The sequence below is a fragment of the Octodon degus genome, unplaced genomic scaffold, assembly GCF_000260255.1.
Source record: "Octodon degus isolate 3935 unplaced genomic scaffold, OctDeg1.0 scaffold00134, whole genome shotgun sequence".
Classification (NCBI taxonomy): Eukaryota; Metazoa; Chordata; class Mammalia; order Rodentia; family Octodontidae; genus Octodon; species Octodon degus.
In genome coordinates, this window is record NW_004524710.1 from 7,140,679 (window position 1) to 7,159,427 (window position 18,749).

The 18,749-nt window shown below is 37.6% G+C and overlaps 1 protein-coding gene across 1 annotated transcript in view; it reads right to left on the reverse strand.

Annotated features, from left to right (window-relative positions):
• Positions 1–18,749, reverse strand: part of Necab1 (N-terminal EF-hand calcium binding protein 1) — a 170,743-nt gene that overhangs the window by 108,330 nt on the left and 43,664 nt on the right. Inside the window, exon 4 of the mRNA XM_004641319.2 lies at positions 2,034–2,059. Within this exon, the coding sequence (XP_004641376.1) occupies positions 2,034–2,059 (26 nt within the window). The remainder of the gene's footprint in view (positions 1–2,033; positions 2,060–18,749) is intronic.

An 18,749-nucleotide genomic window follows, 5' to 3' on the forward strand; every position in this document is an offset into this window, starting at 1 on the left:
GCTATCCTTTGCTCACAGATAGGAAGAACCAATATATTAAAATGGCCATACTTCCAAAATTGCCATACAGATTTATTGCAATCTCAATCAAAATACTAATGATGCTAATATTACTTATAGAGCTGGCAAAAGGAATTTTTTTTTGGCAGTCAATTGGCATTTTATTAAAGGTACAGAACATATTGGAGGTGAAGAATGATATTGTTAAAAGATATTATTAGAAAAACTGTACATCCACAGGCAAACACATATCGTTGGACCATTGATCCCTTCTGAAGTAAATAGTTTGAAAGGGATTAAAGATAAATAAAAACTGGAAAATGAAGCATCTGGAAAAAAAAAACACAGAAAAAGTGTTATTGATGTTGGTCATGACAATGGTTTATTGGACACGACCAAAAGAGCAGAGCCATGATAGGAATTATAGAAAACTGAGCAGCAATAAACTAATCAACTTCTACTCAGCAAAGTAAATGGTCTACTGAAAAAAAATAGCAGTCTCCAGGATGAGATAGAATATCTGAAACAGAACAGAGGACTTTTGGTGTAGTGAAAGGACTCTGCAGTATACAAATGGAAAAATTTTCCCATAGAATCCATAGAATTCAAAGAACCAAGAGTGAATTAAAATGCAAACTGTGGGCTCCGGGTGTTGCTGTTGTGTCAGTGTGGCCACCAGCTGTAACACGAAGCTCAGTGAAGGATTTGAGCAACAAGGGAGATTGTCCCTGTGTAGCAGCAGGGGTATGTGGAAAATATCAGTGTTTTCCACTTAAGTGTGATGAGAATTTAACAGCTCCGAAAGCATTTAAAAAATTAAAAACAATGCAAGATCATGTGGTTACTTCTCTGGACTGCCATAGGCAACACAAACGAAGGAAATTCTCTCATAGAATAAGAGCCTCAAAAATTTCAATCTCACATGCAGCACAACTGTCTTATGTGTCCTCTGCAATATTCCAATAATTTTTTCTTTATATTACAGTCTTCCCTGCCTTCAGCACACGTATAGTTCCTAACCCTCAAATTAAACTTAACTTTTATATTATTCTTCTGGAACCAATAGTCAGTGACAGGTCCCAGTCCAATACACAAATCTATGCCTTTATTTCAGTTGTGCTCTGGCAAAAGCAATTTTAAAATTCATGTGGAATCAGAAGAGACCGAGAATAGCAAAAGCATTTCTGAACAACAATGGCAAGGCAAACTTACAATTCCAGATTTCAAGTTATACTGCAAAGCTACAGTGATAAAAACAGCATGGTACAGGGAAAAATATGAAACAGACTCATGAATCAATGGGACAAATAGAAGATACAGAAACAACTCCAGGCACTTAGATATGTTATTATTGACAAAGAGGCCAAATCGCTTTGCTGGAGGAAGGTTAGCATCTCCAACACATGGTGTTGGGAAGACTGGCTATCCACAGGTGGATGGCTAAAACTGGATCCTTATCTCTCACTGTGAGGCAAACTAAAATGAAAATGGATTAAAGTCTAAACATTAGACCAGAAACACTTAATTTTCTGGTTGACAAAATCAGTAAAAACTCTTCAAGACATAGGTCTAAGGAAAGACTTTCTGAAGGTTGCACAAGAGATAATACCAAGAATCAATTAATCACAACAAATTAAAAGCTTCAGCACAGCAAGGAAACCTGTAACAGAGTGGAGAGACAAAGTAAAGAATGGCTAAAAATTTTTACCAGGTACTCTCCAGACAAATAACTAATATCTAGAATATATAAAGAACTGAAAAAAGATTAGGACCCCAAAATTTAAAGACTCAATAAAAATGGGCATCTAAAAAAAGCAGTCCTTTTTCAGATGTATAAATACACAGCCAATACATACATGAAAAAATGTTTAACATTGCTAGCCATTCAAGAAATGCAAATTAAAACAACATTGAAATTCCATCTCACTCCAGAAAGAACAGCTACCACCAACAAATCCACCAATCAGAAATGCTGCCAAGGCTGTGAGAAGAAGGGATCCTTCTCTGTTGGTGGGACTTTAAACTGATGCAACCACAAAGAAAATCAGCGAGCAGATTTCTCAAAAAACTAAACGTATAAATTCCATTTGATCTCTTTTTTTAAAATGAGATATTTATACACAATGGAGATCTACTGTGCCAAAAAGAATGATAAATGTGACATTAGTAGGAAAAAGGATGAAGCCGAGAATGTGAAGTAACTCAGACACACCAGCTTAAATATTGCATTCTCTCTCTCTCTCTCTCTCTCTCTCTCTCTCTCTCTCTCTCTCTCTCTCTCTCTGTCTATCTCTTTGTCTCTCTCTCTCCAAATGTGTGTGTATGTGTGTGTGTGTAAAAGTAAAAAAAAATAGGAAAAAAGAAATAAAAACTTGCAGCCCAGTGTGAACAATGTGCTTAAAAGTGCACCTTGACTTCGTACAACTGTCTTACATGGTTTATATGTTCATTGGCTATTAGTCTCTTATTTCCAATATGTGTACAGGATAATTAGCTTTATAAGGGCTTATGAATGAATAGATCTGACAGCCAATCCTTTCTTTTCTTCCACTCGATAAAATATTCACAATTTCAGAGGAGGAAAGAACAGCTAAGATTCCGCTGCATCCTTAAGAAAAGGGACCTTGAAGCTCTCTTCTCCTCAGGCCAAATCTGAAAGGTTGAAGTGGTCATGGCAGTCATCTTGGTAGTGGGAGAACCTTAGAGTTTAGACAGGAACAATAGGCAGGATCTGGCCACAGAGGCGTTTGTCATCCAATGCCACAAAAAGACTATGCTCTTGGCAATGGGCATGGTACTGCAGGCGCCTCTGCTGGTATGTCTGGGAAGAAAGGCCTAAGGTAGTTGTGCTGAATCACCAACATCAGGAACTAATTTGGGAAGACAATAGGGATTTTCAGGATGTTAGAGTAGTGGATACATTGCACAGAGAGCTGGCCAGCTTGTGAAGGGCTAGAGGGAATATATAGGACTTGCCTGGAATAATAACAAAATCTCAGGAGGGAACAAAGACACATCGTGGATTCACTATGAGCAGAGAGAGGAGACGCCCATCCTGGTTCGTGATTTTGTACTAGGTCATGTCCGAGAGACTTCTACACAGCCCCCAAACATGATGAGGAGTGACTCTAAAATGACTAATACAAATTCTCACCCACTTTTAGAATGAAGGCTCAAAATAAAAATAGGTTATGGAAAAATAACTTATTCCCCTTTCCTTCACACCTGAGATTCCCAATAAAGATAATGTATATGACAGAAGAAAGAGGGAGAGAGAGATTCAGGAGACATGGTTCTGGCTCAGGTGCAGTCAGTCATAAATTTGGGGAGTTACTTCACCTCTTGGATCTCAGTCCACTCAAATGTAAAGTGAAAGTCTTAGTCTAAAAGTTTCTTGGCCAAGCAGGGGTTTTCTTTTCTTTTCTTTTCTTTTTTTTAAGTTAGTAGCGTAAAGACATAAAAAGAAACATCTATATCAGAAAGAAATTCTGATTGCCGCAGTGATGCTAGAGGCTCACTTGCACAGTTTCTTGCCCACAGCCAATGCTCAAAACATATGTGTTTAAGTGGGACAAAGCAAATCCCAGGATTCAGTGTCAAAATTATCCTTGGAGTCTTGTTGCCCAGGTGTGTCTTACTCTGCTGGTTGGTGAGCATGTCATGACCAACTTTTTTTAACAATGTATATTGAGACTTATGCAAAGTCATGAAATGTGTTTCTGAGCCCCATGCTAAGCAATGTTAAAGCTCTTACATTCATGACCTGGGTGATCATAGCTGCTTCAGAACTTAGAAGATAAAAGCAGTTGGAGGAAGCACAAAAGGACTCCTCTCTCCTTTGCTTGGGAGATGTTTGCTTCATACCATTCTTGGACATGGAGGGAAAAACAGAACCACGATGCATCTGCTCAACCACAGCAGTGATGCTGGGTGGGGTACTGTAGGGTAAAAATTTCATGTTTCTTTCCTTTTTGCCTCATTCTAAGACAAATTTTTCATCACTTACAATCACTACCTTATAATAATTTATACTATGCACAGCAACTTTCGTAACACTCAAGACACACACCATAAAAATTATATATAATGTCCTGAGATAATAAAGGGAGAACCCCTCTAGCTATTAAATGACAGCATTGTTTTGGTACTCTCCGATCTTACAGAAAATGCTCTAGAGAGGGAAAGCCTCCAAGTGTGGTTAAGAAGTGCTAATGGCCTACAGCGTGAGGCTGGACAGCCTGGGCTTCATTTGAAGAGCTTCATTTGAAGAGCTAGAAGAAAAGCTGTTTCAGCCCACATAAAACAAACAGAGAACAGCAACCAAAGAACCCACCCACACAGCCAGGCCCTTGAGAGCCTGCTGAAGATTTTCCTCCACAGTGTCTACAATGTGAGGTGCATCTTAACCAACGCTCCTCCACACCGGCACTTGTCTTTAAGAAATGAAAAATAGTGGAAAAATTCAAAAGAGGCAACAGCAGCATAGCATCTACTTGGTAGGCATGTCGATTTGTGTATATGACTTGCAGCCCTAGGAAAAAGGGGACTTGATTTTATTTTTGGTGGCACGGGGAATCAAACACAATGACTTTGCCCTGAACTGTATTTCCAGCCCCATTTATTTGGAGACAGAGTCTCACTAATTTTCCTGGGCTGAAATTGAATTTGCAGTCCTCTTGCCTCAGTTTCCCACAGCTCTGGGATCACAGGCATGTGCCTTGCAAAAAGATGACCTTTGAGGTCAGAAGAAGGAGGATCACTTAGCTAACGTGTGTGATCCCCACTGTAGCACTGTATAGCTGATTACTGAATCCTCCAGATTACTGCCTTGGCTTGAGCCGTCTTCCCCGTCCAACTTCACTGCCAGGACTCAGATAGCTTTCCTTCAACTCCCAGAGTTGCCACCTCCCATTGTCCATCCAGAGGGTTCTGTAGCCTAATACTGTAATACTGTCTGTCTAATTCTCCTTTTTTCTTGCTGTCCTTGAAAATAAGTCCCAGACCACTTCCACTGCTGCTAAATTAAATACTAGAGAAAACACAGTGGTATGCAGAGCACCAGCTGCGAATGGCAGCTCTCAAATCCCGTGCTTAGATGACATCTAGAAGTTCCACGAGTCTCCAGCATTCTCCCATTTCTACTGCAGTGAAGGTTCTTGCAACCCCAAGCCCTGTCCATGCCTTGACTATGCTAATTTCTCTTTTCAAAAAAAGTGTTGTTATAAGATATTGTTACATTCTAAAGAAAAGGCGATTGATCCCTGCCAGCTGGGACTCACATTTCTACATCTCTCCAGGCAGGAAGAGATACTAATCTTGCAGGGTTTTCTACCCAACATTGATCATTTCTACACACTGTTTTTCAGATAACGATTTGAACTACTTGATCTACTACCATATTTATTTACACTTATGTATTTGGTAGAGGGTCTCACTACGCAGCTCGGACTTGTAGTGATCCTCCTGTTTTTCAGCCTTCCCAGTGCTGGGATTACGGGCATGAACCACCATGCCCAGACTTGGTAGCAGCTCATGTGCTCTGGGTGTGAGGCTGGTGTGGCATGTGGGACCAGGGATCGAACTCTGGTCCTTGTGTTTGCCAAAGGAGGTGCTTAGTCCACAGAGCTATCTCACCGGCCCAGTCTGGTATGATGTTTTAAAAAATTAATTCTTTGACAGCATTGGGGATGGACTGAAGAGTCACTTAATACATTCTAGGTAAGCCCTGTCTCTATGAGCTATACCTCTCAGTCCTTTGTTGTTCTAGAACACTGGTGGCAAACCTACAGCAGGTGTGCAACAGTGCGCTGTTTTTATATTGAAAGCTCTAAAAGGTGCATTATCACAGTTCCAGAAGCTTTTCATTACCATTTTATTCTTCCTTAATACCACGTCTTGAAATACTAAATTCCATTAACTAAGGATACCTATGCCACTGCATAGCTCCCAACAACATCCCCCAAAGGAGAGCTAGTGTTCAAGGAACTGAGTGACTCACCTGACTCTGTCACCACCATTATTTCCGCCAGTCCTGATGACAGAAAGCAGAAACGAGCAAAGAATTTGAGTGTCATGTAGCTCTGACTTACAAGTACTACTAACCCCAGTCAAATATCACATGTTTATGTAGCACTTTCCTTGGCCAGAAGACTAACTGCATCTTAAAATTTGTTCACAAGCTTTCACAATTTTCCTCCAGTGCTTATTATTAGCTGCACTTAATATTCACTGATAGTAAAGCTTCAGAAAGTTTGTTTGGCCAGAGCCTTTGGAAACAGAATGATTTCTCCTTTGCCAAACTGAAAACCATTGAACAAAGACTTGGCAAGAGCCTCTGTGGAATACAGTGGTTCAGAGGCAGATGGCCCAGACTCAAATCATACTCTCCTGTGACTTCAGGAAAGTTCTGAACTAACTGCACTGTGGCTCATTATGCTCCTGTGCAGAATGGGGTCAACCACAGGCTTGCTACAAAGATTTAGCACCTGTGACTAGAAACTACCTAGATGGGAATATGGTAAATAATCCATTTGTTTTGACCATTATTATTGCTTTACAGTGCAGAACAATTATCATCCAGGCCCTTTTCAGATCAGAAAGATTTAAGGTAACTCAGGAAGATGAGAGGCACAGATCCTCTAAAATGATGATCTAGAAAGCAGTTTTCCAAGGCCAGATATAGCAGCTCTTAGCTGCTTTTCCTGATTCAGCCTTGTGGCCTCCCATCATTTTTCCTCACTGTGGGGAAATCTAGCTATCTAAAACACAGGACTAATCCAGACACATCCCCAGGTAAGATGCTTCCTGGGCTCTGAACTGACCCGAGAGGAGACATCTGAACGCCCACTGGCCCTCAGGTCTTTCCCAGTGAGGACCAGTTGCCCTGCTGGCCACCTTCACTATCGTTTTCTTGTACTCTGGTGCTTGAGGCAGGCTGAGTGACCACAAGCCACATATTTTCACCTACAGTTCTCCACACATGCTCTTCTTTTTATCCAAAAACCTCATTGTCTCCATCCCCACCCACATCTGTACCTCTCCAGTAGCTCATGTCTCAGACTTAAAGTCACTTCTGCTAATTGGTAGCATTGGAGATGGACCCAAAGCCCCTTACACAATTGTAGGTAAGTATTCTATCTATGAGCTACACCCCCCAGTCCTTCATTGTTCTATGGCAGTGATTGAGAAGCTGGCATGCATCCATTTCTCTTCAGTCAAAGCACTGCATTTGTCTGCTAGTGAAGTTATTCCTCAACTTTTTTCTGCATTAAACTATACTTCTTCTATTCAGCACTATATCCCTCATACCTAGTACTATATCTGTACAAACACTCAACAGTCTCTAGATGTAAGAATGGCACAGCTCATTTGGATAGACAAGACAATTGACCTCACAGGTTGAGGTACAAATGGACTGACTTCAGAGTTCTAATGAAAGAGCTCCCTCTTTTAGCCTAATCGCCTCAATCCTCTTCCTCTCGATTTCTTAAGAAACTTCAGTGGGCTTTTGTGACAGCCTCTTGCAATGTTTAAATTGTTTTGTGTTAAAGAGTAAGTGGTATAAAATGATTCATTAAAGGCTTATGACTGATTTAGAAGTTAGGGGTAAGATGAATAGTGGTTCTGTGCTGTTTTGGCACAAAATATTGAAAGTCTGATATCATTCTTCCTCAATTCCAACAAAAATAAAAACACACAATGTCTAAAACATTTTATTTGTAATGTTCAAAATTGTTATCTAGATTAAGAAAACATGTGCGAAAACTTTAAATAAAACATCAAGTTCAGAAATTTAAGGTGGTTTCTGTCACGGAGTTTGAAATCTAGACAGTTTCATTACCCCAAAGTATAGTTCTGGTAGAATACAGTTAAGATAACAGTGTGTTGTATATTCAACCCAAATAAATAAAAAAGTGCAGATCTTTTCACTGAAATATGACTCTCTGAATATACTCTATTTTGCAGATATACTGTATATGAATTTTCATTAATGAACTAGGACATACATATAATTAGCTTCACGGACAATAATGATATTTTAAAATGCAAAATATAATGGGCCAAAATCCAGGATTACAAATTCATAATACAGAAATGTGAAGAGACAGTTATATTAAGTAACAAAACAAAAATTTGATGAGTATATACCATTTATAGTGTAGTCTAATTTAAGTGAGTTTTTCATATATTTTCTGTGTAGGCACAGCAACTGGTCAATACCAACATTGGAGAAGGGGATGGAGAGAGAGAGAGAGAGAGAGAGAGAGAGAGAGAGAGAGAGAATGAAAGACAGAGACAGAGAGACAGAGAGGTCAGAGATCAGACAGAGGAAGGAACTCAGAGACATCACACAAAATGCTATTACTTCTACTTATATTTTTAAACTTGAGTTTAAATTGGCGTAAATGGTATTTTTTATATTCAATTTGCAGTGAATCCACAGAAGAGCTTCTGATCAGTCATTTTTAAGTAATAGAATTCTATTTCCCCATCTATATTATTTTCTTATATGGTTGACATCTGGCCAAAGTAAGATAGGCCACCTCCCTGCAATTAACACATTACATAGACAACTGTGGCTTTCTAGAGCTATTTGTTAACAGTTACTCTACCATTAATAACTTTTAGACATCCTAGTTTTTGTTAAAAGATAGGTTAAAATCATTGAAATGCAATGGCTTTTGGTAAAGAAGTAAAAGCACTAACATATTAAATTGCATTTAATACCCAAGAATAAGATAATATAAAGTGCTTGCTTGCTTGCTTGCTTTGCTAGGTTGTGCCCACTATGAACTACTTCTCTTCTGCAGGGCCCCTCTGCCATGCCATCCTGCTGTGGAGCCAGCTAAGTATAGACTGAAATCTCCACAAACTGTGAGCTAGAGAAACTATTTCTCCTGTAATAAATGAACACATACATAAATGCATACATGCATAATACTATAAAGAACCTGGGTTAAAGATAGACATGAATTATGGAAGTCTTATTGGGCAATAATACTAATGCATGACAATGCCTTCTCGAGTGCCTTAATTTTAAGAAGTAGGTGCTACAGTCTCTAACAAAATATCATCTTCTATGGGATATTTAAAATAAATTTGGCATCCATCAGTGTTGGTTGCTTTTAAATATAGAGCAATATTTATTCATTCATGCATAATATATGGTATGTAATATCCATTGTAGATTATTAATAAATGTTATCGAACAAATAAAGGAATAGACAATAAATGACTAGCTTCTTAGATACTGAAGACTCAAGTAGAATAATGATGCTCAAATTTTATGATCTATTCAGTTTTTTAAATGGAAAGAAAGAAAACAGAGAAAGCAGTCCTGTGCCATCCTCAGGCCATTACTTAGCCATTTCAACCTGTTGGCAGGGAGGATAGGAAAATGGAGAGCAAATGAGTTATGCAAATTGTCAAACTCCTCTGGCCCACTTTAGGTAGATTTCTAATTATTCTGAATCACTGTATTTAATTTTAAATTGATTAAATTAGATTCCCAGAAAAGCTTAAGAATAAAATCAAACTACAAAACCAATAAGTGAATGAGAGACATGAATACTAATGTTCAACTGATAATCATGCTCAGCTTCTATTAGATTCTGGGTTAATTGCTAAAAGCTTTTGCTATTTAGCCCACATTATCCCTACTAAGAAGCCTTTATAAAACCAGGAAAGAGACTATATAATATAGCATATAGTAGGTGCTTTTGCTTAAGTAATGAGAACATTTTGCATGAAAATGAAGTTACTAATTATATTAGGAAAAAGAAATTCATTTGTTCATATATTTTGTCTGCTAAATATGGAATTAATCCACACTGACATCAAATTATGCTTCATGGATTTTAATTTGTGAGAGTAGAATATTGTTTTAAAAGAGAAATAATCTGAAACTTCTTAAATGTAATTCAAAGTCTAAAGCCGAATTTGTCATTTACTCTGCTCCAAAACAAAAAGAATCAATCTTTTTTTTTTTACTTCATAAAATCTATCAATAGCCTTACACTTTCTGTGAAGTCAGCTAGGGTCTAAACTGTAAGCCACCAGCAATATGTATTTATAGGATTTTCCTACATCTAATCAGGATTTAATACATCTATATCAATCAATCAATCAATCAATTAAACATGTCCTCATTGAATGAATTACAGTGATCGCTAAAAGTTGCACAGGGTAATAGTCCTTGCTGTAAAGGAGCTGACAATTAGATTTGGAGACGAGAATAAGATGCTAATGAAGCCAATAACAAAGACTCACCAGAACATATGGCATAATTAAATGGTACCTTAGAAAGGCATTAATTATAATTATATTTAGAGAAACAAGATGAACCAAGAAAGCAAGAAAAGTTGGTGGATACATCTTAATACTTTTCATTTTTATGGGTTAGTAGATACAGATATACAGATACAGATGTTCAATATACACCCACCCAAATTGGCACACCTTGCAGAATTGGTCCTTACATTCACTCCCTTTTCCAGTCAATTAAATTATGACCCAATGAAGAGAAATGGCCACCCAAAAATCTCACAGCTGGGCAGTAGAGAGCCATAAGACTAACTGGCAAGTTCTGAGACCTTTCCACACTGCAACACTGTTTCTATGCAGATGGATAAACTTCATGCCTTGGAAAACATTGTCGTGCAGGGTACAGGCAAAACTATTCAAGTAAAAGATGAAACACAGGGTACAGGAAGGCAGGAAAGTATCCCCTCTCACCTAAGATATTTCTTGGGATCACAATGTGTGTTGGACTCTGTGCTAGAAATCAACAGAAAGCATAACAGTCATAATTTCTGCCTTCACAGAACTTAGATCAGGGGAGGTGAACACTAATCAAATAAAAGCATAACTGATGTAGAAGTACTATAGAGAGAAGTTCACATTACAGTGAAAATACAGAGGAGCAAATTTAATTTAATAAGGCAAGTCAGGGAAGGATTTCATGGAACAGAAATCTTGAGAGAGAGAGAGAGAGAGAGAGAGAGAGAGAGAGAGAGAGAGAGAGTAGAGGATGTGAAAAAGAAAGAGAGTGGAAAGAAAATAGTTCCTTATGATTAAAATAGAATGAATATGTTAGAAGTCACAGTAAGAAAACATCATTGGTATTTATCTCAGGATATTAGGATTTCAGGTGTTTTCTGTTTGTACTTCTTTTATATATTATTGTTTTAATTCTTTTTATAGTAATATTGTATTATTTATATCATATTGTTCAAAGATATCTTAGACTTCTTCAGTTGCTCAAAAATACTATGGACTGAATAATTCATAAACAACATAAATATATGTCTCACAGTTCAGGATCAAGGCCCAAGAAGACTCAGCATGTGATGAGGACCTGCTGCCTATGGGTGGCACCTTCTCCATAATCCATATGGTGGGAGGAGTGCATAAGCTCCCCAGAGCTATTTTATAAGTGCTCCAATCCCACTTTGTCAGGCTGACACCTTCATGAGCAAAGCACCCCCAAAGGTTGTCCTCCTGATGATGTCATCCTGGGGGTTAGATTTCAACAGAGGAATTTTGAGGGACACAAACATTCATGCCATAGCGATAAGAGAAAATATTTTCCTTAAAAGGAAGTAATGATTTCAAGCTATTTATAACCTATATTCATTAAGAATTCTGAAATCTTGGAGTCTTAGAGAAAACACTTGTAACTGTCCCACCAAACTGACCATTCTTAAGACTGAGAGCTTATATAGTGATGTGAAGAATTAAAAAAAATAGAATTTGTTGGTGCCTTCAGTGGGGGAAGAAACTATTTAAGAAGTGAGTACTATATATTTTAAAGAAATTGATGTTACCTTTTTATTGAATTGACTTCATCCATTTGGTAGATATTGGGGAGGTTAGAAAAAACACTGCATTCCATGAATAAATAATTCACCTAGATTCCCCAAAAGACTTTTTATTTTTAGCCCTAATTGATGTTGGCTTACCATAAACAACTGTATCATGGATATTAGGATGAGAGTCCAATTAAGATCAGAAGGTACTTCAAGGGCTGGGGGTGTGGCTTGTGGTACAGTGTTGCTTAACATGCAGGAGACCCTGAGTTCAATTCTCAGCGCTGCAAAGGAGAGAAGGAGGAGGAGGAGTAAGAAGAAGGAGGATGAGGAGCAGAAAGAGATTTCAAGATCTTTATAGGGATGGATAGAGGACACAAGAAAATAATCCTCTAGGCATGAGTAAAATATGAAAAATACTGAATGTGTTTGAAATGAAAGTCCTTTAATACAAATGATTAAAGAAAACCATGAAACTCTGTGAGCACTCTGGAGAACAACGGGAAAAATAAAGCAAACATGAAGTGATGGAAAGGAGGGTGGTAAAGAGCCAGTCTAAAAGTAGAAGATAAATTCCAGGTATAAAGGTAGGATAGCGTGAAGAGAAGTGTGCAAAGAATGGAAATAATGTCCACAAAAAAAAAAAAGAATAACATTTCTACACTGAAGCAACTCCCACACTGAAAAAACCCTACATAATAGGTATAAAAAGAGGAGAGATAAAGGTAGCAATTAAAGTAATTACCTTTATACTGTATATCCAAATATATTCTACTGCTGGAAAGAATTAACCCTGTTTTCATCAAGAAATACCTTAATGTGATTTTTTTAAAACTAGCCTTAAAATACTTTCATTTCTGATACGCCAAATACTTTAAAATAGGAAATGTTATTGAGGTGGCATGGCAATGGTGTCCAAGTTTTGTTTTGAGGCAGACCTGGGAAAATTTCAGTCATTGGCATACATTGCCTGAACTACTCTGGTCAAGGTTTTTGACATTCTGTTGAAAATACTTAACTGTATCTTGTGAATGATGATGATAATGGTGATGATCTAATAATACTTTCTCTTTTGCAATGTTTTGGAGTATAAAAATGGTTCAAGTAATTGTCTAGCAATAGTCATTCAAAAATTTTATTTCCCTAACCACTAGGAAGAATGTATGCAATGTGTTAATTATTGAAACTGTCCTACAAATTTGATTTGAAAAAAAAAATTATTTCCCTATTCATTTCTATATCTCCTTTAAAAGTTATTTTGTAAGTTATTATATATGAACTACCTTGAGAAAATTTTTGGTTTTACTGTCCTCTTTGTCAGAGATAATTGGAGACAAATTATTTCTGAAATTATAACTGGATATATCCTTTTTATGTCACTTGAAAAAAATTCCTTAAAATTTTCTGCTTTATCAATACCAAAACTTTGTTGATTTTAATTGTAAAGTGGAGTTTTATTTGTTTCTTTCACACTCTTACTGAATAGAGAGACTCTCACACCCATCTACACTGAAGGCTGTGGAGTGGCTTGTTGGGAAAGAAATAGCAATATTGCCAAAGCAATCCCTTCACAGGACAGCAAGAGTTTCAAGAAGAAATCTCAGAGAATAGTGTGTGTTTCTTTTTTCTCTATATCTTTAGAATCTAGAGGAAAAGATGCTTCAAGAAAATGCATAGGCCTAGGTAGTTATTGAAGCGAAGATGCATCTAAAAATGGGTGAATAATAAGGAAATCTAATGACTAAGAACATCCAATAACTAGATGCTCTGTAATAATACATAAGAATGAGTCATGCTTAGAGTTTAACACTTCAGTTTTCAATTTCTATGGAAATTGAAGTAGTCTTTCTCCTAGCCACATATATGATTCTAATTTTTAAGTTCTCAAAAAATAAAGGTAATGTGAGAACTGTCTAGGATAGCTAAACTAAGGTGGCAATGATAGAGAAAGGCTAGGGGGCAAAGACCTGTGCAAAAAGGTGTGACAATCCCTGAAAATAGCAAGAGCTGGCAGGACCACAGGAAACATGGTTTTGGCCTAAAAGAATTGCTCCTCCTGGTGGTTGGAGGTGGAAAGTAGAACTTCTGGTAACAGACACAATCACCTGATCAGAAGGGGGTGGTGGAAACTTCCAGGACCCTGGACAGCTCTTAGTCTACTTTGGTAACTTTGTGATTGACCCCACACTCAGCAGGGACAAATCCCGTGTCCTTTTGGTGAACAGGAAAGTCTTTCTCTGACGCATGAAATGATAAGGTGAGCTTTAGTAAGCAAGTCTTGTTGTTGTGGGACCATATCTCATAATCAATTCTCTGCCAATCTCCTGTAGGAGACTCGTTTGCCTTACCCAGAATCTACTCCCTTGTATTCTAAAATTATGTCCTAGTCCCATCTTACATTACGTAATCTAGAAAGTGTTGATTTGTTCATGGATAAGCATGAGATCAAGGAATGCTAACACCATTCAGGATGAGAATTTTGCAGGATTATTGGAAAGAAAGGAAAGAAGCTGAGAGTTTACCAAGCTGATGATAACAATATTAACAATATTAAATCTTGAGCTTCTAGTAGACATCTTAACCTCTTTGTGACTGGGTCATCCCAAGAAAAAAGACAGAAAAGAAAAGGGGAAAGATGACAAAAGATGGATTCCTAAAGCCACTGATTAAGTAGCTTGCCCCAGAGAACCCAAATCCTACCTCTGGAATTATGTGACACATGGGCCAGATAGAAATTTTCTGAAGTCAGCTTAACTGATATTTCTGTCACTCATATCAATAAAGTCTTTCCTGCTACAGTATCCTTGCTTTACCATGTCTTCTGCCAAGTAAACATGAGAAGTTGAGGAAAATCTACTAAAAAAATTTATTCTTCTCTTCTGAAGCTTCATGGTTTCTCTGGATCCATCCATCTCTCATTTGACCTGCAAATCCTTTTGAAAATCAGATCTCTCTCTTAAACAGCATTCATATGCAAGCCTTGATTTGCACTTTTTCACAAAAGAGCTATTAAAGCCTAGATGGAGATCAACTCCCTGCCCATTTCCTAGAGCAAGCTCTTGGGCAGGGCTGTCCATGTCAGAGGATGGATAGAGTGAAAGGTTCTACCTGGATTCTGCATTCTCTGCTAGTTCCTGGCACAAACAATCTGGTCACTCCATTTTATCCTGACATACTGTAGATGTTGGTGTTCACTTTGCTCTCCTGATATTTTGCCACACCAGCCTCCTCCTGTTTCTTACTTGTGCACTTCTGGCCACACCATACTTACTTAGCTAGCACGTGAGGCTGGGTTGGCTTTATTCCTCAGGCACCTATGTCCTGACACTGCTGAGTCTCCAGTTCCAATAGAAGACAATGCAGGCAATGTTAATTAATAGAGAAGCCTCTCTTGTCCACTGTTGGCATTCTAATGAACTTTCTAGTCAAAACACCACACTGACAAAGTGGCCTGTGCCTCACCCCAATCTATTGCTTGTTTCAGGAATGTTGCTCCTGGCTTCTTTTCCTACACTGCACAAACTATACCTATATAAGTGAGAAGATGAACAGCTCAAGGGAGAAAGTGGTTTCATCAGCTGACTTATCAAGCTTTAGGATTTAGCTGTCATGAATAAATACAGGATGAACAAACTTTTCTATTTCAGAAGGTTCAAAACTCTGCCATCTGAAACAAACCCTTTGATATATGGATTGTCCTGTTATTGTTGGACTTTATCTCATCAATGGCATATACAAAGTATCTTTGAATATTTGGAAGACTTGCTATACAAGTGCTCACATTCTTAATGTCCCGAAGGAGCAGAATGAAGTGGAAGTTTCAAGAGAAAAAATTCAGTTTAGTTCAGGAAAGAATGTCTTAAATTTCCAGGGTTTTATCTTTTCAGTAGGTGATCACATTTCTGTCACTGATGTGTGCTCCATACACGATTTTAGAAGCGCTGAGCAGCAATCCAAGGGCTCAGTACCCAAGAAATCATTTCAGACTAGAATAAAGAACATGTGATCTGCGTTCATTAGTTGTCTGTCCTTATGTACAGGTCCTCCTATGAAGGACCTGGGATGCTTTTCTGTACATTCGCCCTCTACCCAGGGGCAAAACCTCCATCTGGTCTGCCATTTGGTCTAGCCTGACCATCTGGAACTCCAGAGTGTAGTATTCAGGGAGAATTGTCATTAGTCTCCAGGGGACCTTTGTCCCTTGCCTCTGCTTTGACAAATACCACAGAGCTTTATGCTAAATTTCATGGCTTTGTTCCTGACTGATGGAAAACTTAGACAAGCTGATATTCTGATAGGCAACTACACTTCTCATAAGCTGTGGATATTTTTAATTGACTAAAGATCTTTTCTCTGCTTATTCTTATTTATTAATTGGTATGGTGGTAACAGTTTAAGAGCTACCAACCTATAGGTTTTATTTTTGCTGGTACTGCTTATATTTTAAACATAAATGTTAAGGGCTCTATGTGTTCATTTCTGAATGACAATTTATGAAATTTGAGGAAAATCTATGTTCAAAATATCTTTAATGGAGCAGGAAGAACTGCACTAAGGCTAACTAAACTGACTAAGAAATTAACACATCTTTTTAAGCAAAAAAGAAAAAAAAAGATTAGGCATAGATGACCCAGAAAGTAGGCAGTTAATATGAAATATCACAAAAATCTCTGAAATAATGACAATTTTAGTAAAGTTGACATGACGATTTCAAGAATAGTCTGAAATATTATCTTATATGCACATCCTTTACAGTTTGGGAAAGTTAAAATTTTTAACAATATTTTTCTCTGCTAATAAAACCTTATATCTTGACGAGCTCCTTTGCCATACCACCTACCCCAAGCATCATTTACAGAAATAAGCCAGGTTTTTGTTTCACTCTCAACCAAGCACTCTCAACAGGGAAAAATTCAGGAAAACTTCCAAATGCCTAAACATAATGATAAAGAGTTATCAGTTTAAGTACGCATTTTGAAAACTGATGTAAAGCTGGGGTTGTGATATTTTCAGATTTTTTTTCCTTTCACTGATGGTTGATTTACTTCTAAACTCTCAATGCCGAATTAAATCTCCAGTCTGTACAGAAAAAGAACACTAGTTCTGGCGAAACATTAACCATACTAGGAATCTAATCAAACTGCACCAAACAAGTAAGATGATTCATGGAATTCTAATGATAAGATTATCCCAAGTGCCAGGCTTCAGCTTATGCTGCCGTGTGCCCAGCTGCGACTCCAACCCACCAGGCTTTCCCCTCCACACACTGGAAGGTGAGGCTGACAGCTTAGTTTTGAAAATGGAAGATAAGTATTGAGAAGTAGGAAGAAAATGTTGACATGAGAAGGGGAACAAAGGAGGGAGAGGGAAGGAAGGGAGGAGTTTTAAAAAGAGAAGGAATCAATAAATATAAAGTTTTGTCAATGGAGAGGGGAAGGGAGGAGGGGGGAGTGGGAAACCAGAATTAAGATATATTATGTCCAGGTACAAAGTCCAAATGATGAATGTGATCATTGTATATGACAAAAATGTGGCAATAAAGTCAGCTAGGAAAACTTCAAATACTCTCGATCTTGGTAGTACTTGCACAATTAAATCTTTGCATAGTCTCAGACATGTAAGTTTCTATCAGGTGTGCTGGGGTGTGCTTTTCTGATTGTTTCAATTGCTTTGCATCCATGGGAAAAATTGGCTGAAAAAATACAAGTAACTCCAGCTCATTAAAACTATATGATAATTTCTCCAAAGAAGATACTGATTTTTTAAATGACAAAAAAATTAAAAAAAAAGAAAAAATCCAATAGAGTTAGATTTGGGAATTAAGGCTGCTACCTACATGTGTCCAAAGAAGGCAATATATTTATTTTGTTGTCAGAACTTTAAAAAAATCCGTTATTAGTCTATTCTTATAGTTCCTTCATTTAAAAACTACCTATACAAAGTAACTCTGAGGGGCCAGGGAGATGGCTCAGTAGAAGAAGTGTTTCCCTGGCAAGTGCAAGGGCCTGAGTTAAATCCCTGATTCTGCCAAAATAATAATAATAAATATAATAATAATAATAATAATAATTCTGGAAGTTTTATCTGTTAGGATTCTTAACGTCATTTTATAAGGAAGTTATTTAATTTTGATATTTATAATACTTCAATTGTACTGCAAGATGCACAGCAGCCATAAGTATATTCTTAAACAATAGTTACTTTCCTTTTTCTTCTTCTTTCTTTAAATCTTTGTGAGGCAGGGTCTCACTATGCAGTTCAAACTGGTTTTGAACTCACAGCAGTCCTGCTTAAGCCTCCTGAGTGCTGAGATTACAGGGAAGGTGCCACCATGTCAGCACAATATTTGCTTCACGTGATCAGGTGGAATATTTTAAAAATATTTTCCATGATATTTGGAGAATTTGAGCAACAAGATATATTTTCAGTATTTTCCTTCTATCTTTCCAAATATTTTCAAAGGTGATATATGGCTTCTTAAATATGGCAATTATTCTTGTAGCACAGTAACTTGGGCATCCATACATGACAAGAACTAGCTGGGGTAATATAGCACTACCTTAGAATATACTTTTGCAAGGGACAGAACTTCACTCAAATTATTTGCAGCAAGTGAATTTTATTAAGCAGATATTTTATCCAAGATGAATAAACCACCAGACATCTGGAGAGATGAGAACCAGGCCACAGGGATCTCAACATCAGAAGCTCCTGGACTGTGACTGTCACAATCCTCAATTTGCAGGCAAAATCAGTGAGTCTAATCACTGCCATTCATTCTGCATATGAATTGGATCCTTCATGGAAAGCTAGGCTCTTAACATTGGCCAAGCAATGGCCATGACTCATCCACATGGCTGACACTGTCAAAGGTTCTACAATCTGAGGTACAGGATCTCAGGATAAATCCTGAGGGGATTTCACTGACCTTATCAGACCCAA